The sequence below is a fragment of the Hemibagrus wyckioides genome, linkage group LG20 (assembly GCF_019097595.1).
Source record: "Hemibagrus wyckioides isolate EC202008001 linkage group LG20, SWU_Hwy_1.0, whole genome shotgun sequence".
NCBI lineage: Eukaryota > Metazoa > Chordata > Actinopteri > Siluriformes > Bagridae > Hemibagrus > Hemibagrus wyckioides.
Window position 1 is genome coordinate 7,694,439 of NC_080729.1, and position 17,539 is coordinate 7,711,977.

At 37.6% G+C, this 17,539-nt stretch overlaps 1 protein-coding gene across 1 annotated transcript; it reads left to right on the top strand.

The window, feature by feature from the left end:
• Nucleotides 1-537: 537 nt before the first annotated feature.
• Nucleotides 538-11,582, top strand: mlf1 (myeloid leukemia factor 1). The gene is made up of 7 exons (XM_058417975.1): nucleotides 538-718; nucleotides 2,561-2,723; nucleotides 8,046-8,135; nucleotides 8,239-8,361; nucleotides 8,456-8,615; nucleotides 8,835-8,973; nucleotides 9,473-11,582. The coding sequence occupies exons 1-7, from the start codon at nucleotides 672-674 to the stop codon at nucleotides 9,558-9,560; spliced, it is 810 nt and encodes a 269-aa protein (XP_058273958.1). The 5' UTR covers nucleotides 538-671; the 3' UTR covers nucleotides 9,561-11,582.
• The last annotated feature ends 5,957 nt before the right edge of the window (nucleotides 11,583-17,539 follow it).

The window sequence follows — 17,539 nt, forward strand, 5'->3', positions numbered from 1 at the left end:
ACTGATTAATCTTTAATAAGCATTACAGCCACTTAAAGCACATCAGGCTCTGATATAATGAGGTTAACATTTTTTGATAAACAAATTATAGATAGAAGACTGATTTGCTGTTAACTTTAAATAGAATGTTTTTAAATACAAACCTCAATAAGAAAGTGTAAATAATTATAGCAATATGACAAATAAATAAATAAATAAATATAATGAATGTTGACTGGTTCTGAGGTGAGGAAAGTTCAGGAACCAAAAAAAAGGCCTTAAATAAATTTGCCAATTTAATTAATTGATTGAGTATATGTTTATTAAACGTTATAACTGCAATTATATATACATATATATTATTTAGAAGTCAATTAAACGTAACCATGAAATATAAACTTATTAGACTTTTCTAGAAACTATCGCCGCCTACGTTGCCATGGTGTCACATGCACAACACTGACAGCGGCTAAAAGCAGCAGGGGGCGCGAGCCGATAATAGCCAGCCAATCAGATGCCTGGATGGAGATCACATGGTCTTACACAGACCAACTGAGCTTTTTTAACGCAACAGCCAGTTGCGATAATAAGTGTATCAGCGTGTGGTAGCTGTGGAGACTAGGAAGGAAACCTAAACTAAACGTATACCATTTATATCACTTGATTTAAAGTGTTTATCTTAACCTGTGGAGATGTTCAACAGCCGTATCAGGGACTTTGAAGACGACCCGTTCTTTTCGTAAGTTTCGCTATTTATTATGGAATCTTTTAATTAAAAGCTTTTATTCTGTTGCCTGTCACAGGTTAGCGAGGCGCTCACGAGCGCGTTATTGCTCGCGCGCACATTGAGCGTTAAGACGCGGCTCGCGCGCGAGGCGGAGAGAAAGTTCGCGAAGTGCGTAAGGTCATCCTTAGGCTTTACGTTTCAGATGTAGTACATAAACATGTTATTAACGTGTTATTATAAACCATATTATTGATGTTATGAATACGAGCCTCCACCACAAATAACGCAATTATTTTATTTCTTAGATTTTAGGATTATGTGTCAGATATACGCTGCTTTATAGAGCGCAAAGTGCTTAGGATTTGGAAGAGCTCTCTCTCTCTCTCTATCTATCTATCTATCTATCTATCTATCTATCTATCTATCTATCTATCTATCTATCTATCTCTCTTTTTCTCTCTCTCTCGCTCTCTCTCTCTGTCTCTATCTGTCTGTCTGTCTCTATCTATCTATCTATCTATCTATCTATCTATCTATCTATCTATCTATCTATCTATCTCTCTCTCTCTCTCTATCTATCTATCTATCTCTCTTTTTCTCTCTCTCTCGCTCTCTCTCTCTGTCTCTATCTGTCTGTCTGTCTGTCTCTATCTATCTATCTATCTATCTATCTATCTATCTATCTATCTATCTATCTATCTATCTATCTATCTATCTATCTATCTATCTATCTATCTATCTCTCTTTTTCTCTCTCTATCTATCTATCTATCTATCTATCTATCTATCTATCTATCTATCTATCTATCTATCTCTCTGTCTGTCTCTCTCTCTCTCTCTCTCTCTCTCTCTCTCTTTCTTCAATACAGTTCAGTTCAGTTTTAGTCATCTTAATTTGAACAGATTCTCAACACAAGAATTTTTCTCTGTATATATGTACACGCAAAACAACATAGATAAATCTCTCTCTCTCTCTCTCTCTCTCTCTCTCTCTCTTTCTCTCTCTCTCTTTCTCTCTCTCTCTCTCCTGCTAATTTTATGTCTTGTTCATCAAAACCTCATCATCTCCTCTGGGAGTATGACGGTCACATTAATGCATCAGGGGAAATTCATGATGATCAGATAGCTGCATTTCCCAGCAAGTACCTTTGACAAGAATAAGGGCTAAGAATACTATAATTCATAATTTTTCATATCACATGTTTTAGGCACAGGTGTTCAAACCTAGGCACACAACATTAACAATGAACATGAAGGTGGAGGGTCCTAACTTTACGCTATTCTCATATAAAGTAATAAAATAAAAGAAATTTGTTTATTTAGATTTAAAACATCTCACACATGAGCTCCATCTCCATCCTCTGTTATGTTTCTCCTCGGTTCTGTTCAGTACAGAGTTACTATTTTCTGATGATATATTTTTGTATGTTTTGTACCTTTTTATGCAACAATAATTTTAACAAACATAATGCTAATGTTAAAACCAATGATTAGTTTTTTCACCTAGAAATTCCTTGTCAAACGTGTCAATATCAAAGAAATTTATATATATATATAAATAGCTCCTCCTTTCCTCCTCAAATTATATCCAATGTATGTTTTTAAACAGCGATAAGTATTGCCATGCCATATTCTCAAAACCTGTTTTTATTTTCCTTCTTTCCTTCTTTCCCTTGTTTCTATTACATTTAGCTCAGCAAGGTAGGCCTTCCTCTGTCCTGTATATCTCATATCTCTCTCCTGTTCTTAATGCCTGCTTATGAGTGACTTTGAGTGCATTTTGTTGTGTGATACCCTTAGCACTTCAGTACATCACACACTCAGGTCTGTTTACTTTTGCTACTCTGTGTCTCAGTGATCCTTTCCGCATGCACAACGAACGCATGCACCAAATGATGAGGGGTTTTTCGGATCCCTTCAACCACGGCTTCATGCCCAGTATCACAGATGGCCGGGACAGGGGACGCAGGGGAGAAGGTCAGGCTCACACAAGCGTAGCCCTCCGCAGCGAGAACAGAGTGAGTACTGAGAGCTGGTATTATGTTCTGTTTATACTTCCTCATTGCAAACAGTCACAAAAACCAATTACAACTATATATCCTGGTATAACCAAGATAGTCTAACAACTAGTTCATCAGATCTTTAACCCATTTCATTGAACAATATTACATATTTTCTCATTATTCCATTTAATAAAACACCTAGCATCTAGCATATTTAAGGGGGACATCACACTGAAAATAACATTATAGCAATATCATCAGCCATCATCATCTGCATGCTCTAGCAAATGTTGACGGTATATTCATTTCAGTTTTCCTTATCATGCTGTACAGTCACACAGCACTAATTCAGACGTATCACGGAATGGATGTCATCCTGTTATCCGAGCGGTTGCACTACATGACATTTGGTGTGTGTATTTTTGTGGATCTTTTGAAAACGCGTCGGACTCCATAGCATTGGTTCACTTTGCTTGTCCTGTGAGCAATGTGCTTTACTCCAGATGTTCACAATTCCCATAGTGAATATTCCAAATCCAGCACCACAATCCGGTTTGTCAGATCTCACTCGTACGCTCTGTCCTGGCTGATGAGTGAAAGGACTCGGACACGTGTCCGGGTAGCATTGTGCCATCTGGACATAGCAGCAGTTAAAATAACAATGCCAGCGTGGGGAGTTGAACAAGGTCATGATGGAAAACTGCCATGGTGTAACCTGAGCCTCTTTACTGGCAAAGTTGTTATGAGGCTTATTGAACACTGTAGAGAGAGGAGTGAAGCGGGGGTCTTGGTGCAGAGCTATGTTTAGCCCTGAGGGTATTTTTAGCTGGCTGGACAACATTGTTCCACTGACACACTGCTTTCCCAATCAGCCTGACCGAAAGACCCTCCTGGGAACTCGACACACTGGATTGCTGATTTATTTTTATTTTTTTTACACAGGTTGGCAGATGAAGTATGTGGCTAATTTTCTTATTAAGCAAACAATGATGATTACACAGCCTGTAATTTTTATAACTCTTGTGCAAATCTGATTTAAAATTCTGTTTGAGTGATGCACACTGTGAAAATTAGAGTTGATGTTACAAATGATAAAAAGGACAATTAGACTAGCCACAAAACATTATTTTCCTTTACTGTATGTCAATATGGCTGCAAGATTTATATTATATGCATATACATATGCATATATCAGGCATGATCACCTGCCTAATATTGTGTTGGTCCCCCTTTTGCTGCCAAAACAGCCCTGACCCATCATGCACTGTGTATTCTGACACCTTTCTATCAGAACCATCATTAACTTCTTAAGCAATTTGACCAACAGTAGCTCGTCTGTTGGATCGGATCACACGGGCCAGCCTTCACACCCAACATGCATCAGTGAGCCTTGGCCGCCATGACCCTGTCTCCGGTTCACCACTGTTCCTTCCTTGGACCACTTTTGATAGATACTGACCACTGCAGACCGGGAACACCCCACAAGAGCTGCAGTTTTGGAGATGCTCTGATCCAGTGGTCTAGCCATCACAATTTGGCCCTTCGTCAAACTCAAAGCTCAAATCCTTACGCTTGTCCATTTTTCCTGCTTCTAACACATCAACTTTGAGGACAAAATGTTCACTTGCTGCCTAATATATCCCACCCACTAACAGGTGCCATGATGAGGAGATCATCAGAGTTATACGCTTCACCTCTCAGTGGTCATAATGTGGCTGATTGATGCATAGTGTACTATAGAAACAGTTTATATAGTGGCTTGTATGGTTGTGTAGATGCTTAACATAGATATATTTAAAAATGTGTGTATTTCTTGTTACAGTGAAGTTTACTATAAAGAGGAGGTTAATTAACATTTTTTTGTTTATTGATATCATATGACCTTATATGAGCTATTGGTTTTATTTAACAACCTAACAGTGGCTCTTTTTACATTCTGGGATTTGAATAGACAAACATCTGGAAGAAACTTAAACAGCTGAACTATTACTAACAACCTTTTAAACACAATTGTTTATATTTACAGAAACAATAAAATTGTGTTTAAAATGCAATGCCAGTCAGTGGACTTAGCCGTGCCTGGTGTATGTGTCTCTTGACGGCCAGATGGCTTGCTATAAGCAGCTTCATGGTGCTAAACATAGTACTTCTCTAACCCCTCCACCTTTCTCCTTTTGCCTCCATGTGGCTTGTATATGTATACACACTCACCATCCACTTTAATAGGAATGTCTGTATTTCTGCAAGTAATCTAAACAGTGTTTGGACTGTTTTGAATATTTCAATATTAAACAGAATGGGGCGAAAAACATCCATGAGGGTCTGCAGGCTGAAACACTGTGTTGATGAGAGAAGCCAGAGGAGAATGACCAGACTGGTAAAAAGCTGACAGGAAGTCTCTAGTAACTCAAAACAGTGATTAAGGAGGATTTATTGATTATTTCCTGTCAGCCAATAAGAAGAACCTGAGGCTATCATGGGCACTCAATGTTTGTTTGCAATTTCTGAAATACTCAAACCAGCTCAAAGTCATAGAGATAACTGCAAAAATGATAAGTAAGCATTGTGGGAGATAGATAGATGCGTACATACATACATACATACATACATACATACATACATACATACATACATATATGCATTGATAGATATGGGGATTCACAGATAGATTTCTTCTCAGACCTGTATTGGGTTTCTGGTGTCGAAAGCCAGACAAGAGTATGTAAGAATGAATCAGTCATGACATCATTCTGCAGGTTAGGAAGGTTTGATTTTATAGGGTCGGCTTCATGGAGATACCAAATGTTTGTTTGATTTTGATAGCTTTTGAATGTGTCATTCATGGATGCATGTGTTTCTGTGTCTGCTGCTCTGTATAGAGCCTCACTATCTTCACACACATGCCTTGGCATCATCCCAGGTCATCAGCTTTCATACACAGAATGCACGAGTGTTCTCAAGTATCATCAGACATGCTTTGGGGGATTTTCATGCAGCACGCATACACACACACATGTATGTGACACATTCTATCATTCAGGCACCCAGCCTGTTCCAGACAGAATTGGGAGTATCGTATTTCATGGCCTTTCCATTCTGATTTCTTAACGTATTTACATCACAAGCATGAAAAGAGCCTGTGATCTGATAAGGTCCACTACGTTGTGAATCACACATCATAAGACATGATGTAAGGTTGCATGTGAGGCTTGCTGATGTTCCAATTCTCAGAACCCCCTCTTTCTCTCATTTCCTAAAATGAAGGCACCCTTTATTTTTGGGACTTCTGACTCATCATCCTCTGTCCAGCAAACAGCACCTGGGTGTGAGGAGAAACTTGATGCTATGACATGGCATGGCAGAAACTGGCCATGAACTCAACATTGCAGATTGGCACATACACAGCTCACAAATTAGGAACGATTTAAAAATATACTGCTGCAAGCAGAAGATGGTAGTGCCCTTCTCTCATGGGGTACGATTAGCCCCTAGCTCTCTTTTACGTGTTGATAGTTTTACAGCAGGGTGACCTTTCAGAATAGCTGATGCAGCGTTGCCACAACTAGTTCGAGGAAAACAGATCCTCTTCGCTGCGAAATGCCAGAATAATCCTCAATGACAGCCACCAATTTTGTAAAGACTGTGGCCCTCTGAGTACTCAGCAGGCTTCTTATATACACATACAGGCAGCTGTTCACACACACTGCTCTCTTCTCATCCATGAACACTAGGGGTGTTTTTGTTTCTACTCTACATTACGTCTCTTTTAGATGTCCATGTTTAAAACTTAGTTCTTGCTTTAAAATGCATGCGTTTTTTTGAATAAACAGGGACAACATAAAAGGATACCCTTATCACTATTTTGTAATATTTGTACCTTCATTTTGTAGTCTAATTTTCTTGTCACCACAGTGAGAACTGTCATGTTACTCATGCTAATGTTAGGGGCTGATGCTAACAGGCAGTCTTTGAGGAAAGAAATGTTTGCCCAACTAGACAAATATTCACAGTTGGTCAGCATCACTGTAAATAGGCAGGCCAGTTGTGCTGTCTTGGAGTCTGCAGACACAGATGGCTCTGGCATCTTCAGGATCTGAACCTATGTCACAGAGATTTTTTTTAAGTGCAGGATCTGGTCTTTCTGCCATTTTAACTCATGTGTGCTTGAAAGATATTAGATAGGTAACTACTTACAAATTGACATCATTAATTTGCTGACAGTTTCATTGTTCTGGTGGAATGCCGTGTGTGCTTTGTAATAAGCCACTGCGACCTTCGTGAACTCGACCTGTGTAGTGATCTCTAGTCATTGGTGGAGCAGGGTTTTTATTCTTTAAGCAAGTGTACTTGGCAGCATTACTGGTCAGCAGCTCTGTGTATTGAGCTTATTAGGATCATTACATGACTTAACCATGCGCCATGATTGTGCCACAGGTTTTTAGTTTCACTTAAGAAAGCTATAATAATATTTCATTAATGCTTTTTATATTGTGTCAAGCCAACATTTACTTGTTATTTATTAGTGTAATTTCGGTTGCAGAAAAAAAAAATTGATTGGTTGTCATGTTCATAACTAGTATCGTGTATTTGTGTGTTGTGTCTCTTCATTTGAAGCCATTGGATGATATTTAAATCTGTACATGTGTGAGCTGTGCAATTGAAGCAAAAAGGCCATGCCAGTTGCCAGTTGATCTGGAAATGGCAGGCTTTAGTATGCCCTTCCTGGCTCAGGCAAAAACATGCACACGGGACAACCGACACCCAGTCAGGACTAAGACAAACTCCAATCCTGAGAACATTTCCAACTCCTTTATAGATCAGCTATGGTCTTGAAATGTACAGAAGTGCTAAGTCAATGTTTTGGTGCTGTATCATTAACAGCATGATGAGGTGCATTCTCTCTCTTATGTTATATTTGTTCTTTAAAGCATGCATTAACACCACATGGGCTCTTAGCCACAGGAGTGCATACTCTGAAAGCCCCTACTCTTTGGCTGTTGGAGGGAATGCTTTGAAGACACAGTTGAGGCTAAGCATGCCCTAAGGATAGACATCAGTAGTGCTCTTATACTGTAGTGGTGATGTATAGAAGTGGGTCAGAAAAGCTGCTCTCAAAGATCTAAGAAGTTAAAGAACACGAGTTATGTTAGTTAAAATTAGTAGCATGGGAGGGAACGAAAGAACAATAGGGATAAAGGGGACATGGCATTCATGGAAGTAATACATTTGTTTGTCCTTTTGAGTGGTATTCTGTACATAATGTCTGTGGTTATCTATCATGTGGGGTTGTTGAAGGTGAGTCGAGTGACACAAGGTTTAATTTGTGTGCCTCTGCAGGATATGGATTACTTCAGGAGTCCTTTTACCATGATGGACAACATGATGGCAGGCATGAGAAACAGAATGGAGGATATGCACAGAAACTTTGTAAGTGCTTCATCATGTGCTTCAACTTCATCTGTCTGTCTGTCTGTCCGTCTGCCTCTCTTATTTGTGTTGTCATGGGATTTTTCTTTAAACTTGGTTTCAGGAGAACTTGCCGTCAGACTCGCACACATTCAGCTCCTCTTCAGTCATGACTTACTCTAAAGTAGGAGAGGAGCCAGCCAAAGTATTCCAGGCCTCCACCCAAACACGCTCTGCCCCTGGAGGGGTGAGTACTAATTAACTAAGATTAAGAATTATATCTAACTTTTAAGCATATTTAAATAATGTCTGTGTCTGTATATGTGCATGTTTGTGTGTAGATTAAGGAAACAAGACGGACTCTGAGAGACACTGAGAGTGGGGTAGAAAAAATGTCCATTGGTCACCACATCAATGACAGGGGACACGTCATTGAGAAGAAACAAAACAAAAAGACAGGAGAAAGAGAGTTTAACCAGGACTTTCAGAACATGGATGAGAGTAAGGAGGAGTTAAATTACTTTTCAAGTACCAATGAGGTGAAAAGAGTGAAATTTCATCTCTAGAAAATACGAGATACAATGACGAGCATTCTGCCGTGAGAGGGAGAAAGCTTATCCAATCAAACAATTCTCTGCATTATTATCTATGCACAAATCCCAGCTATCTATATCCCATGATCACCCCTGATCTTTGACCCTCATCTTTATGACCCTGCAGCTGAAGCCCAGGCTTTTGATGACGAGTGGCAGCAGAAGGTGTCTGACTTTCAGCCAGCTGCAAGACTGTCCCGTCTGGAGGCCCCGAGAGCCAGAGCGGCTCACAGAGCAGCCATCACCGGCCCCGAACACACACACAGGTTCACATATCTCAACATGCTTTTTCACAAATTAAGCGCATGTGATGTGCGAGAAACAAGGTAAAGTAAGTAAGGAATAAAAAAATAAAAAAAACAGGCATCTGCTATTGTAAGAAAATAATCAGTGATTTAGGGTTTTGTTCCTCTTGTTCCACTACAACCTGTCACTAACACCTTTAATTTATTAAAGAATGACATTTTAAACAGTTACATTTAATGTTGTGGGAAAACAAGTTCGTTTCTGTTATGATAAACATATCTCACTTGCAGTTAAAAAAAATAATTACAAAATAACATTCTGACCAATCAGAATTGAGAATTTTGGTTGATTAGAATAATTTGCAAATGGACTAATAAGGTGTAATTATTCCATTTTTTTTTTTTTTTGCATAAAATGTATCTTCAGTGATAGCATTGTGTTTTTGTAACATTTTTTTTCTTCACAACATTTTTAAGTTGAAGATGAATGAATAACTAAATATTTTGTTTCTTTCTCCAGAGAAAGAAAAACGAAGCCAGCAGAAGGGGAGAAGAAAACGCACATTTCTGAGCTCAACATTCAAGGCTCCAGCATGAAGAAGCAGTAAAAAAACTTTACAAACTCTCTGGCAGGCAACAGCTCCCTGATGATTTTTCATGCCAGTGCTTTAGTTATTCTGTTTTCCTGTGCTCCTTTTTTTTCTGTAATGAAAGCTTGACAAAAGCTAGTCATCAAGATTTGTTCATAACTGTACCTCCTGCTGTTTTTACAGAAATATTTCAGAATGTAAACGTTACCCATTGCCTGCAAAGTTCATAAAGGCTAATGTAATCGAACATCATGACATGGAATGTGTAAAGATTTAGTAGTTTTCATGCACAACACAATCTTTTCTTAGCGAAAGGTAAGTTGGATTCTTTCTTATAGTATTTTCCTTAAAACGATCACCAAAAATAAGAGTGGGTCTCCCACTAATTAATACAGAGATGTTCTCGATGCACTAATAAATATATTCTTGTGTGTAACTGACTATAATGGCCATCTGATTTGGGACGTATCACTCGCTGCCCCTCATTTGTAAAGAAATACAAATGAAAAACCTTTTTATACAATTGTTTGTCATAATCTCAAGTTCAGGTTGTCTGTTTTGTGTTGAATTGTGTCTGCTGCTCTCTTGAAAGAAACAAGACGTGAAAGACTCCTTTATTTAGTTCAGAGTTACTCTTCAGAAAGTAGCAGTTAATTACACCAGTGAAGATGATAATATATAACATAGTGGAATGTCTGTATCTGCCTGGTATTGTCTACTCTGCTTGTGATGGTAATGCATTTCACTGACATTTGATGTTCTATAAATGCACACAACTAGAAAGAGTCAGTTATTAAACTGGGGCCAGCTGTTATGTAACACACTCTCATCACTTTATAACCGCAACACACATATAATAAAATGATTATAAAATTAGAGTACAGATTTATTCATAAATACAGAGCAAAACAATCACACAGCTGTAAATCCAGACAGAGAAAATGTAATCCTGTCTTTAACACTAAATAATAACAAGGATGTGCATGAACTCTCACTGAAAATACTGAAAAACTATGAGGAGACACCTAAAGCACTCTCCTTTAAGTATGTTTCTTTATCTCTGGAAGTAAGAAAGTGTCAGAAATGTAAGTGCTGTATCATTAAATTCCCAGTGTCTTTGTTGTTCTGTTTTAATACTTTGACTTGCGATAAACTTTTTCTGTTCTTGTCACCTCCTTCCACATTTCTTGTTTTTTAAATATAATAACAGTGATCCTATATTGCACTTAATGTCATGTTTTGTAACCTTAAAAGAGAAACGGTGAGAACAATGGCATGTTATTATTCTTATTTTTTTTTTTTTACTACAACACACATTTAAGGACATAAGTTTAGACCGACTATAGTTTCTCAACCACTTTTTCTTTCTCCAAGCCCAAGCAGTTAGCATTACTAAAGCCTGGAAATAAATTAGTGTTAAGCCTTCATGTCTGTTTCATACAGAGCATCAGTGCACAGAGATGTAAAACAGTAGTAACAGACATTTTATACATTTCTTGAATAAAGTCTGTAGGTTAGTAGAACTCTTTCACAATGATGTAGTGTGTGATGATGATGTTAGAAAAATATCAACTATATCAGCTTCATTATTCATCCACTTTGAATTCATCACTCATATAACCTCGATTTGATCTTTTCTTTTCTTCATCTGAACACCTTGTGAAAGGGTATTTTTGTGAAAATATATCTGAATTTTCCTTCATCTCGAGATATTTTGCTTGCTTCCACATGAATCAGTACCTGCTCTTCATCTACTGAGCGGTAATGAGACTCGTTGAGAATGGACCAATCACACGAGGCCAAATATATAAAAACAATACTGATTCGCTAATAACAAAAGTGGGCGGGTCCGGGGCGCAGAGCTCTGCGCTCCCGAGGAAAATTTGAAACAAGCCAATCAGAGCTCAGCCTCAAGTCACGTGCTTTACAAAAGATTACGTAGCCACATACGTCGTTTATCTAGCGTACCGCGCACGCGCACACGAGCGAAATACAGTTGTTGTTTTGTTTTGTTTTTTTACAGATTTTATTTTAAATAAATGATAATATGACTAACAGTGTAATAGTACGACTAAATGATTTTATTTCGTTATTAAAATATATAAATATTGTTAACGTGTTAAAGTAGCATTCTTCTCTGGCTAACTTTAAGGGGGCGGGGCCACAGCGCCCCCTATTGACCGGCCACCACTGCTAACAAATGGCATCATTTTTTTGGAAGTTAAAATTTTCTGATTTTGTGCAAATGCAAAAAAGTTGATACAATTTTTTATGACATTGCCATAGCACTGAAAAAAAACTTATAAAATGTGTTAGTATTTACACAGTTATGAAGATATTTTACTTGCATCGTTTATTTTTAAAGTATTATTTATTAACGTTCATATTACTATAAATATATGAAAATTATATTTTTATTATACTCTTTGAATCATTATTTTTTTAAGCAAACACCATGATATAACATCTAAATAATATCATTGTCTCTATAGCTGCAAGTAGTGATGCTGTCAGAAGGGAATATATTTATTATTGGGCAGTCAGTAGTCTGAAATGATAATAACATGTACTACATTATTACAGTGCATTCACTCATCTATAATGAGATCTTCATTTGTAGAAAAATGCATCACTGAGCAGAAGATCACCAGCTCTCTGCAATTCTCTGCTGTGGTTATCCTGTGGAAGTAGGAAAATAGGACAGTGTAAATGTTTAAAACATATAGAGCTAAAAAAAATGCCAAAAATCCATTAAATGTTAATTACAATTAATACTACTATGCCAACAAATGCATGCCTGCTTCAAAACATCCAGAAGGTTGCACATCCTCGCGCAGCGCTGTCCTCGCGCAGCTCTGTCCAACAGGACTTCCCTTATCACTGAACACGAGACTCCTTGTCCACACTGAACGGCTTTTCTTCTAGATTATTTATTTATTTATTTGTTAGTTTGTTTATTAATTTTCTTAAAGAAAAATAATTATGTTAACGACGTTTAACAATAATTTCACTATAATTACATTTAAAATTTAAATTAAAAATTAATTTAAAAATTAAAGATTAAAAATTAAAAGTGACCAATCACACCCGTGCACATTCGACCAAGCGCGTGCATGTTTAACTGCGTGCTCGCTAACAACTTTCTGCGCTTTTTAACCCCAGCACCTCACACCCTCTGTTATCGTGCACGAGCGCCAAACACGTCCGCGCGCGCACAGCTCGGCTTCCCTCGCGCACACTCAAGTTCATATTGAGTGCTTGAGTAGCTGCAGGTGTCCTTCTCCACAAAGCACCGTCTAAACACCGCGGAAAATGACACTGCAAATACCATTAAACTAATCCAAACCAAATATTTTAAAGATACCGCAAACTGTACACCACTTTATATTTTAACGCTGGAGAAATATCACCTTACTGACAGCTCAATTATTTACACTTCGAAAGAATTAGCTCCTTAGCTAGCACAGTTATGTTACTGGCGATAAAACAGTGAAAATGTAATGAACTGCAGTTAAAAACAAACACAACTCACAATAAAGTGAACCAGAAAGTTTAGATATATGTATATGTTTTATATAATAACTTTGTTGTGAAAGTCTCAGAAACTCGGCACAAGACGGAGATGTAAAATGGCTGAACTTCACATGAACTACATTAAGCTACAAAAAACAAGCTGAAGTGTTTCAGTTAAAAATAGTAGATGATGAAGTATTAGTAATAGCAGTATTGTTTCTTACTGATACATTGAAAATGATGTATATAGATTAATAAAGAGGTATATCACGGCATTAAAAATAAAATAAAGAGGGAAAGAATAATGGCACAGGCACATAATCAATAAGGGTACAAGGTACAAAAATATGGTGGTTCATTCAGTCACGATTTTTGAAGCACAAGGTTCATCTTTCTGTAAAGGGGTTTGATATTTGTTTCAGATGAAGCAAATATCAAATCTCATGAAGATGAAGCTAGTGGGCTTTTATTAATTACAGGATCATCTGATACTAATACTAATGAGGTTTGATTAGTGTCGTAAAATATTAAAATAATTATAATATAAACAATATAATTATAATAACACTGTAATATACAAACAACAACGATCATTTATAATATAACTATAATAACAATGATCCTTATTTGCTTTATTGTTTATACACCGATCAGCCATAACATTATGACCAGTGAAAGGTGAAGTGAATAACACTGATGATCTCCTCATCATGGCACCTGTTAGTGGGTGGGATATATTAGGCAGCAAGTGAACATTTTGTCTTCAAAGTTAATGTTAGAAGCAGGAAAAATGGACAAGTGTAAGGATTTGAGTGAGTTTGACGAAGGGCCAAATTGTGATGGCTAGACGACTGGATCAGATCATCTCCAAAACTGCAGCTCTTGTGGGGTGTTCCCGGTCTGCAGTGGTCAGTATCTATCAAAAGTGGTCACAGTGGTGAACCGGTGACAGGGTCATGGGCGGCCAAAACTCGCTGATGCACGCGGGGAGCGAAGGCTGGCCCGTGTGATCCGATCTAACAGACGAGCTACTGTTGCTCAGATTGCTGAAGAAGTTAATGCTGGTTCTGATAGAAAGGTGTCAGAATACCCAGTGCATGATGGGTCAGAGCTGTTTAGGCAGCAAAATGGGAACCAACACAATATTAGGCGGGTGGTCATAATGTTATGCCTGGTCGGTGTATAGCGCAATTATTGTCCATATCTCTTGAACATGTTTTGTTTTTTTTGTTTTTACGTTTTATTACACCTATCTATTATTTTCAATAATACTAATAATAATAAAGGTAAAAGTTTTGCAGTTCCTATTCCTATATCCCTTTAATTCCTATGTCTTTCTGAAGGGAATTAAAAAATTTATAGTGTGTAATAAACGTTTATGTTCATTAAACAACTATTTCCATTGGCTGAGTTTATATAGCGTTTAATGTTGTTATTTTGTCCTCTGTCATGTCGTAGAGCAGTTGCTATAGTTACCGTCTTGTCATCGCGTTCTGTGACGGAATTTAAGTTCGGTTTCTTATACAGACTGAACGACGCCGTGGACAAAGCTGGACAAAGCTGTTTAAAGCGTGATACCTGCTACTGAAACCGAGCTGAAAACGATGTCTTGCTATTCCTATTATCCAGCAAAGGGCAAGTTTACAAAAAACAACAACATTTTGATTCAAATACTTCATGAAATAAAATAATTGTAACAGATAGAAACAAAAACCCCACTGTCCAAGTGAGTGGTGTAACTCTCTCAATAATGTTTTTTGTTTAACATTTAGAGAAATCCCAGTCCTACACTCCAAGAGCTCACAAGGAGAATCCTCAGAAAAGGGAAAGCGTGCGTGGAAAAAAAGAGTCTGAGCACCTGAACATGCAGAGGGGAATGAAAAGAAAGAGAGAAAAGTCAGAAGAGAAAAATGCAAAGAGACAGAATACACGAACACACACTGTGAAAAGATGCACCTCTTCACAAAAAGGTTTGACCTTTCTTATTAATAGTTTGGACTTTTTTATAGTTGTTACCTGTTGAAGTACAACAGAGCTAAAGATAAAAATGACCTACACTGAGATAATATGTTTCACACTGTATGAAAATAGTGACTCAATTATTTCTCTATCTATTTATTTGTTTGTTTGTTTTTTTAATATAATGCAGCATTTTATAAAATAATAATAATAATAATAATAATAATATAGATCTATACAAACAATAATAGGGAAAGTGACGTGGCAAAAAATATCACATCAGAATAGTGGAAAACTTTTTCAGGATACATGATATGTTTCAGGATATTTACTAGCAAAACAATAACAGGCTACCACATTAAAACAAATAAATAAACGGATAATTAAATTTAGAGAATGGTCACAGTGAGTAACACAATTCAGTGTTATAAAAATAATTGACTATATCTCCAGTACTCTCAATAAAGTGTTATTACTGTGTTAATAACATACTGTATATGCTGTATAGCCACCCCTAATAATTTAATAAATATTTTCTTCAGCAGGCCCGCTCTCAACTGAGAGCTATTTAGAACCATCCTGCTCCTACACAAGATCATGCAAGGAGAATCCTCTGAAAAGGAAACGGCTGGATCTTCTTCAAGAAGAGCCTGAGTACCAACGAAAGAAACAGAGGAGAACAGAGACAAAAGAGAACAATGTGAAGAGTCAGAATACAAAAAGATGTCCTGTGAAAAATAGCGAATCTTCACAAAAAGGTTTGTCATTATTTCAAGTCACAAATCTTGCTTTTCATATTTGAAACATTCTGGACATTCTCAAAATAGCTTTACCTCTTTAGTTCTTAATTAATAGAAATATTTCCTTCTTCAGGCCGGCTGTCAACTGAGGCCCAGTCAAAGGCATCCTGCTCCCACACAAGATCATGCAAGGAGAATCCTCTGAAAAGGAAACGGCTGGATCTTCTTCAAGAAGAGCCTGAGTACCAACTCATGGAGGAACCAAAGAAACAGAGAACAGAGACAAAAGAGAACAATGTGAAGAGTCAGAATACAGAAAGATGTCCTGTGAAAAATAGCGAATCTTCACAAAAAGGTTTGTCATTATTTCAAGTCACCAATCTTGCTTTTCATATTTGAAACATTCTGGACATTCTCAAAATAGCTTTACCTCTTTAGTTCTTAATTAATAGAAATATTTCCTTCTTCAGGCCGGCTGTCAACTGGGGCCCAGTCAATGGCATCCTGCTCCTACACAAGATCATGCAAGGAGAATCCTCTGAAAAGTAAACGGCTGGCACTTGTAGAGGAAGACACTAAGCCCCAGCTAAAAAATATGCCAAATAAATTGAGGAGAACTGAAACAAAAGAGACAACTGTGAAGAAAAACCAGGGATGTGTAAAGAAACAAACAGATACATGCCCTGTGAGAAACAAGTCTTTGCAAAAAGGTTTGTATAAAGTCTCACCATTCGTATTACAGACATTCTAGAGTCATAATAGCTGTTACCTCTTTAGTTCTTAATTAATAGAAATATTGTCTTCTTCAGGCCGGCTGTCAACTGAGGCCCAGTCAATGGCATCCTGCTCCTACACACGATCAGGCAAGGAGAATCCTCTGAAAAGGAAACGGCTGGATCTTCTTCAAGAAGAGCCTGAGTACCAACTCATGGAGGAACCAAAGAAACAGAGAACAGAGACAAAAGAGAACAATGTGAAGAGTCAGAATACAGAAAGATGTCCTGTGAAAAATAGCGAATCTTCACAAAAAGGTTTGTCATTATTTCAAGTCACCAATCTTGCTTTTCATATTTGAAACATTCCGGACATTCTCAAAATAGCTTTACCTCTTTAGTTCTTAATTAATAGAAATATTTCCTTCTTCAGGCCGGCTGTCAACTGGGGCCCAGTCAATGGCATCCTGCTCCCACACACGATCATGCAAGGAGAATCCTCTGAAAAGTAAACGGCTGGCACTTGTAGAGGAAGACACTAAGCCCCAGCTAAAAAATATGCCAAATAAATTGAGGAGAACTGAAACAAAAGAGACAACTGTGAAGAAAAACCAGGGATGTGTAAAGAAACAAACAGATACATGCCCTGTGAGAAACAAGTCTTTGCAAAAAGGTTTGTCTAAAGTCTCACCATTCGTATTACAGACATTCTAGAGTCATAATAGCTGTTACCTCTTTAGTTCTTAATTAATAGAAATATTGTCTTCTTCAGGCCGGCTGTCAACTGGGGCCCAGTCAATGGCATCCTGCTCCAACACAAGATCATGCAAGGAGAATCCTCTGAAAAGTAAACAGATGGCACTTGTAGAGGAAGACACTAAGCCCCAGCTAAAAAATATGCCAAATAAATTGAGGAGAACTGAAACAAAAGAGACAACTGTGAAGAAAAACCAGGGATGTGTAAAGAAACAAACAGATACACGTCCTGTGAGAAACAAGTCTATGCAAAAAGGTTTGTCTAAAGTCTCACCATTCGTATTACAGACATTCTAGAGTCATAATAGCTGTTACC